Source organism: Egretta garzetta, unplaced genomic scaffold (genome assembly GCF_000687185.1).
Source record: "Egretta garzetta isolate BGI_Z169 unplaced genomic scaffold, ASM68718v1 scaffold59, whole genome shotgun sequence".
NCBI classification, from domain to species: Eukaryota; Metazoa; Chordata; class Aves; order Pelecaniformes; family Ardeidae; genus Egretta; species Egretta garzetta.
The window spans coordinates 3,478,609-3,486,012 of record NW_009267230.1 but is presented as its reverse complement, the minus strand read 5'-3'; the positions used below and the strand labels follow the sequence as shown (position 1 = coordinate 3,486,012).

General features: G+C 42.1%; 2 protein-coding genes across 2 annotated transcripts in view; one reads left to right on the top strand and one right to left on the bottom strand.

The window, feature by feature from the left end:
- Window positions 1–2,966: 2,966 nt before the first annotated feature.
- Window positions 2,967–7,329, bottom strand: BRIX1 (biogenesis of ribosomes BRX1). Its single transcript, XM_035902709.1, has 9 exons — window positions 6,571–7,329; window positions 6,131–6,174; window positions 5,426–5,496; window positions 5,000–5,049; window positions 4,832–4,905; window positions 4,677–4,727; window positions 4,273–4,374; window positions 3,620–3,748; window positions 2,967–3,300 (listed from the first exon to the last, which is right to left on the bottom strand). The coding sequence occupies exons 1-9, from the start codon at window positions 6,608–6,610 to the stop codon at window positions 3,031–3,033; spliced, it is 831 nt and encodes a 276-aa protein (XP_035758602.1). The 5' UTR covers window positions 6,611–7,329; the 3' UTR covers window positions 2,967–3,030.
- RAD1 (RAD1 checkpoint DNA exonuclease) overlaps window positions 7,242–7,404 on the top strand; it is an 8,140-nt gene continuing 7,977 nt past the window's right edge. The window contains exon 1 of the mRNA XM_009647386.2: window positions 7,242–7,400. Within this exon, the coding sequence (XP_009645681.2) occupies window positions 7,242–7,400 (159 nt within the window). The remainder of the gene's footprint in view (window positions 7,401–7,404) is intronic.

Sequence of the window (7,404 nt, the reverse complement as noted above, 5' to 3'; positions counted from 1 at the left end):
TCACCCCGTGCCAAAAACCAGTGCCTCGTCCTAGGATGTCTGTGAATGCTGAGGGGCCAACGCAGCTCCCCTGTCCCAGGTTATCAGGGTGAACTTTTCTTCCCCTCACCCACACCCCCCCCTCCAACACCCGTGCTCTGCAGAGACCCCTGGTTTGGCCCGAGCCACCTTTCTCTCTCGATTAGGTGTGTATCAGTTGGCACCTCATGGGTGAAGCTTTGGATTAGACTACGAGATCTGGGGGGTTGGGTGGATGGCAGGTTGGACACGAGTCAGCAGTGTTCCCTGGCAGCCAAAAGGGCCAACCGTGTCCTGGGGTGCATCCGGCACCACACGGCCGGCCGGGCAAGGGAGGCGACTGTGTCCTGGGGTGCATCCCGCACCGCACAGCCGGCCGGGCAAGGGAGGCGACTGTCCCACTCCCGGCTGCACGGGGGCGGCCCCCCCTGCAGTTTTGGGTGCTGCAGTGTAAGAAGGACATCAAACTGTTAGAGTGTGTCCAGAGGAGGATGACCAAGATGGTGAAAGGCCTCAAGGGCAAGGCTTGGGAGGAGCGGCTGAGGTCACTTGGCTTGTTCAGCATGGAGAAGAGAAAGCTGAGGGGTGCCCTCATCGCAGTCTGCACCTTCCTGGCGGGGTGGGCAGCAGAGGGGGTGCTGATCTCCTCTCTCTGGTGACCAGAGACAGGACACGATGAGATGGAATGGAGCTGTGTCAGAGGAAGTTCAGGTTGGACATTAGGAAAAGGTTCTTCACCCCGAGGGTGGTCAGTCCCTGGAACAGGCTCCCAGGAAAGTGGTCATGGCGCCAACCTTGTCGGAATTCAAGGAGTGTCTGGACAAGGCTCTTAGTCGTTTCAGGTGGTCCTGCAAGAAGCAGGGAGTTGGACTTGATGAGCCCAATGGCTCCCTTCCAGCTCAAGATATTCTGATTCTACGTGTTAGACTACACAACCGGAGCAGATGCCTGTATTCACCAGTCTTTCCAGTCAGATGGCACACTGGCCACCTCGTTACAGAGGTAACAATTTCTCTTGTGCTACCGAGTAGGATAAAATTTAGCGCTTAACATGTCAGTGTCCTCTTGTACCAGCAGTGTCCATTCAGCACCAAGATGCCAGAGGCTGAAACCAACAGAGGAACCAAACAGTAGCTGGGCATAAGTGAGACCTTGAAACACAGGGAGGCTGGGGGAGCGGGCAAGGAGACAGCACTGGAGTCAGCAGAAGAACCAGCTCGTGAAGTCTGGAACTGGAAAGCAGATTAAAGAAAGGTAATGAAGAAAAAGCCCCAGAGAGGTCTGCAATTATTTGTTAACATCAGTCAGGAAAAGTTGCTTGGAATCAAGACTTTTGTTGAGCGCTGTGGAGAAATTCTCACCCAGTTAGTTTAAATTTTTTAGTCTGGTTGGAGGCTGATGCCATTAGACTTTCTGTGAGACAGTAGTCGTACGCTCCTTTCCCCAGCTAATAATTTATGGACATAGTGGCTCATTTAACTGCATCCAGCAAAAAGGCAGACTCACAGACAATGATTTCCTAAAAGCTTCATGGAAACGCAGCCCCAAATGAAAGCTGACCTCAAGCTGCAGCTCTGAGGCAATGTCAACTGTCAGACAGTGGGCAAGAACTACAATGAACCAAACTCTGGACTTTCTGCTGCTCATCAGTGTGCAATGAACCCTGCTGCATTTAAAGTACAGACATGAGCAAAATCAAATCCATGAGCAAAATCAAATGTTTTGGTTGCAATGACTTTTAAGCAATATTGGAAGCTTACTTGCCAATTTTATGTGGAAAAATCTATACAGACTCACTCTGCTTTGAAAACCAAGATATAGCACATACAATTGAACCAAGAGGACAGCATTAAAAAAAAAAAATTGCTTGCATATCTAAGCATTTAAAGCTTATGTCCTGGTTTTGGCTGGGACAGAGTTAATTTTCTTCCAAGTAGCTGGTATAGTGCTATGTTTTGGATTTAGTACTAGAATAATGTTTATAACACACTGATGTGTTATCATCCGTTGGTTGTTGCTGGGTAGTGCTTAGACTGGCCAAGGACTTCTCAGCTCTCAGCTCTGCCAGGGGCACAAGAAGCTGGGAGGGGGCACAGCCAGGACAGCTGACCCCAACTGACCCTTAAAGGGGTATGCCATACCATGTGACATCATACTCAGTATATAAACTGGGGGAAGAAGAAGGAAGGGGGGGGGACATTTGGGGTGATGGCGTTTGTCTTCCTTGGGAAGCAACCACTACGTGTGACGGAACCCTGCTTTCCTGGAGATGGCAGAACCTCTGCCTGCCCATGAGAAGCAGTGAATGAATTTCTTGCTTTGCTTGCGCGTGCGGCTTTTGTTTTACCTATTCAATTGTCTTTATCTCGACCCATGAGTTTTCTCACTTTTCTGATTCTCTCCCCTATCCCACTGTGGGGGAGTAAGCGAGCAGCTGTGTGGGGCTTAGCTGCTGCCTGTTTTTAAACCACGACAGTCCAGGAGCTACAACAAGCAAAAGCAGCATTTTTTTACTATTAATAAAAAAAGAACAATTAAAAGGCAATAACTCTTCGCATTCCTGAGGGATTATGAGGTGGAAAAATTACCACCACCACCCCCAAGCAAGATTTCCTATGAAGTTAAGACTTTTCAAAGGGTTTTCTACTAGTGTCAGACTAGGAAAGCTGGCTTTTGAATTCCACGTCATGATGAGTATCAGTGACTACCCCAGTTGTCTTTATTCCTTGTACATGTTACAGTGAGTTGTCTTCCAGAAGTATTCAAGTGTAAGAGGCCAATTCTCAAAAGCAGAAATATTTGGAGTGTCTTATTCCCCTCTCCCTGTTGCCATGTTGTTTTTCGAAACCCAGAATTCTCTCAAAGAGAGGAAGACAATAAAAGAGTGCACACTCAATCCTAATAAAGAAATTGGTATTTTGTTTACTTTAAAGTGAAGTCCAGTTAATTTGCCTGTAAAAACAAGTATTTACAATACCGTATCAATATAGCTAGTTTCATTACTTGTAACATTTATGCTGATGCTTCAGTTCTGAAAAGCTTTTTTTGCTTCTTCCTCTGAATTTTGCGTAGCTTCTTTTTATCTTTAACAATTGGCTTTGACTCTGGTTTCACAAGCTGTATTTCCACTGGCTTTTCTTCAGCTGGAGTTTCAAAGACAACTTCAGTGGGATCTTCTTCAATAAGCACCTTACTCCCTTTCTTCTTAATCTTTTGTACTTCCTTCACTTGCTGTTTCTCTCTAAACTTAGCTGCCAGTGACAATCTTACCAGCCGTCGATGCTATAAAAGTAAGAATTTAAATGACATCAGGTTTCAAACAGGCAAGATGGAAGAAATCAGGTATTAAAGGAACAGGTGGTAATTTCTCTGCTTAATTGTCAAAATCCTCAGGGTAACACCATCTTTTGAGTGACATGAATTTTGCATTCATTCAATTTTTACAAAATTACTCTGTTCTCAAATTGTGATCTGTAAGGGCACTCGTTTCTACGAAGAGTCCCAGGGAAAGGCATACATGATTCTCCTGCGCAGACAGACTGTGAGACCAGATTTCAAATTGTTGCTGAATGAAAAAGAAGACAAAGACAAAGCTGCTTACCATATTTGGGGACTGGTAATGGGGATTTTCATACAGAGTTGGTCCTCCAAAGCTGCCTTGGAAGATTTTTATGAGGTTCAGGACAAAACGAGGCCCAATTTCTACTAGAGATGCATCTTCTTCTATTATCTGCAATAAAAAGAATAGTCTCTTCGTTTCTCACTGATTGAATCCAAGTATATGACCTTGGAGGCACCTCGCGTATGGCGATACACAACTGAATTTAAATCCAAGATACAATGCCACTGAAGCTGATAAGCTAGACTTGTATAAACACAGTTCTCTATATAAAGCATTTTTGTTTAGGTTCAAGCAAGCACTTAGAAAGTACTAGGTATTTGTGAATTCCTCCTTTAGAACGTAAGCTCCAGCACACTTTGGGTCAAAGCAGCAAGTAAGGTTAAAGGGCAAGCAAAGCTTAAGCTTTGGCTAGTACTTCCCATTACCAAGACAATCATCAGAATTTAAACCAGCTCTCTCCAGAGATACAGGAGACAGTTAAGTCATTTTAGGACACTGAAATTACTTTGTGCAAGCGCTAGGTGTTGGCATATCCTGATAATTAAGATTCTTGTCATTTTATTTTCATTAATAGATTTGGTATGAAATAACTCCACTGAGCTCCTCTAGAAGAGCCAAAAGAGACCACTAACCTGGTAATTCCGAAACCAGATCCTCTCATCTGTAACGGTGAAGGTGAAAACATGATCCACAAAAGGCTGGCTTTTGGGGTGATACTGTGGTGTACTAAATATCTGTAATAAAAGGCAGTACTTCTAAATATCTGTAATTTAAGAGGCCAGACATAAATGGTTTATTTTTAATTCATTTTAATTTACTAAGATCGCGATCTCAGGTTACATTTCAAAACTCAAAACTTAAGAAAGAACAAGTGTCCCATCAATTTTAAGCACATGACCCTAACCCTTTGAAGATTTTTTGCAAGTTCACAAGTGTAGAACTACTACTTAAAAAAACATTGAAATTTTTTTAAATGTGTTGCCAAAAAACATTTCCAATGCGGAAGAAACACTGGATAGCAGAACTACAGACTGACCTGAATAAACAATTCTTTTAGCAGGGCATAGTGTGGCTCCTTGTCAAATGTCTAAAAAGAAAAAAATGTAAATTTACATACAAAGCTAAATGCAATAGTCATGCAAAGAAAAAAAAAAAAAAAACCACGCTCAACAAAACAAAACCTGTACTTACTGGATCAAAAGACAAAAGGGGCCGTGACCCCCTCAGGCAGTTTCCTGTCATCTTCAATTCAGCCAGTGTGTGAACTACAGTGATGTTTTTAAAAAGATCATTTTAGTACTCACAGAAAACTGTACAGACAAGAAAGCAAGAGTCCAAACGCAATGTCAATCAACTTACTGTTCTGCACTAAGAATTTAGCTGATGGTCCCTGTGGTGTATTTGAAAGCCTGCAGAGAACAGGTAGCGGGGAAGAAAGAAACAAAAAACGTTAGCAACAGCCAGGAGATATGCTGGATTTCTACAGTACACGTCAACCAGTTATTTTTGTACTGAAGCAATTTCAGTTGCTTTTATAGCATTATTGAGTTCCTTTCACATACTTATAAACACTTGCTTTCTAAACAATTTTATAGAATGCTTCTTGCCTACAAAAGCTGATCATGCATTGTAAACTGCCACTACCCGCAGAAGTGCAGGATTAGTACAGATTTAACTAAGCAACACTATTTCATGCATCTTCACGATTAGAGTAAGAAACCTGAGATAGAACGGAAGCATCCCCAGCTACATAGAGAAAGGTAAGAAAACACAACATTTACTTACCACATGTAGAGATCCTGTTTCTTTTTGGCTTCAAAAAAGATGCACTTATTGCAGTTTTTCATTTCACACACCTACACAAGAGAAGCCAAATTAGCTGTTTACAAAATTCTGAAAACATTTTCAAAACCTTTCCACATTAATTTCTAGTATCTTTCCCCTTCCAAAATACAAGCTCAAAAGCAAAGGTCTCATCTTAATAAATTATACCTACTGATCCCCAAACTTCAGCTGAAGCACTTGTTTTGTTGAAAAACCTCATGTATTTATTACCAGGAGTAATAACTTCACTACAAGCAATCTGATAAGCTCTCCAGGATATAAGCATTAGAGCAGGAGCTGTGACATTAGGTTCTAGTTTCAGAACTACCAATGTCCTACCACATTGTTCGGCCTGGCTGCATATTTGCTCTCTGCTTGCTTCAAGCATAAACTGTAATGCACCTTTCACCCATACAGAAAGTCACGTTCTGTTGTATCTCTTCATGACAAAAGTCTACGTTTAATTAAAGGTTTCATTTTGGTTTCATTGATCAAAAGTCAACTTCCTGTTTTAACATGAACACTTTTTGAATATCAATTTTCATCTACGAAGCTACGCAACTCCTACAACTAGCATGAAATCCTTTGAAGTTGGTTGCCTTTTTCTTTTGCACATTGAATTTCCAGAGAAAATAGAACAGAAGCACTAGTTAAATCCTGTATTACCTCATTAATCACAAACAACTGGTCTTTACGGTCCATTTTAGTATCTGAAAGACAAGAACAACATTTAGAAGGCTGGAAAACCAACACACACAAGTAGTACTTTTAACAGTCAGTCCTTATGCAAAAAATTTACTGCTTACAAAAGAGATATTAAGAACAACTACCAAGTTGTTTCAGCCATGATTTGCCATAAATAAATGTAGCAAAAAAAGTATCTGGGCACTTACAGGACTGAGGCCATAAAAGTAATTTCCCAGAAAATATTACGATACAATGACAGTCGCTGTATTTGTTGGCTCAAGAGCGGCTTGGTGTTTGTTTCAGACAGAAGTTTCATCAAAGCAGTTACGTGCCACATTTTTTAAAAGAACAGGTTGTTTAGAAATGCTTAGTTTAAAAGTAATCTGAAAATGTAAGTTAGGGACAGTGCCTAACCCTACCTGCTTTAGAGTGAGGCATCAATGTTCTTAAGTCTTGCATTAGGTGCCTTGTTCTGAAATTAATTCCACGAGAAGAGAAAATAAGCACTCTCTCCTTGTTTTTCCATTTGCCCTAGGAAAAAGACACGGAAGTTAAGCAGGGTAAGGAAGTTTCCACCCTTAAAACTGCTACAACACAGCAACAATGAACGTTTGAACTGTGATTACAGAAAAACACAGTAAGAACATTTATTAACATTATCTTCCAATCTGCACAGAACCACTCTCTCAGCAAGAGTGTCAACTTTTCCTACAGAACACAGGGGTCTAAGTTTTTACACGAAGAACTGCCACCCATCCTGTTTTGGTGTTTTCCTACATAAAACCTTTCCCTCGTGCAAAACACCCAGGTATTAAGAAAGCCATACACAATACTTATTTGCAAAAGGCATCCCCGCTAAATGACCTGAGCTACAGTCTTGAGAGCACAGTTCAGCTCTTCCTACAGACGAGCGTGTGATGGGATCTCAGGCTTCAACATAAGCCAACTGCAGGGCAATTACTGCAGCCTTCTCAGGATGACTCCTAAGTGAAACAGGCACAATATATGCTTTGTACATAACAGAATTACCCGGCTGCCTAAAACACTTTTGAGATTAAGGCAATACAATTGATCAGCATTGACCAGAACAATGCTCTTCGCCGATTTTCGCAGAAATAACGTCGCACGTTACTTTTATTTGTGCTGTGATGATGAAAAAATTACGAATGAGGCCCTCTATCCTGGCTTAGCAGCTGGGCTGCCCCCCGACACCCCACGCACCGGCGCCCCCACCCTGGGAGCAGCAAAGGCAG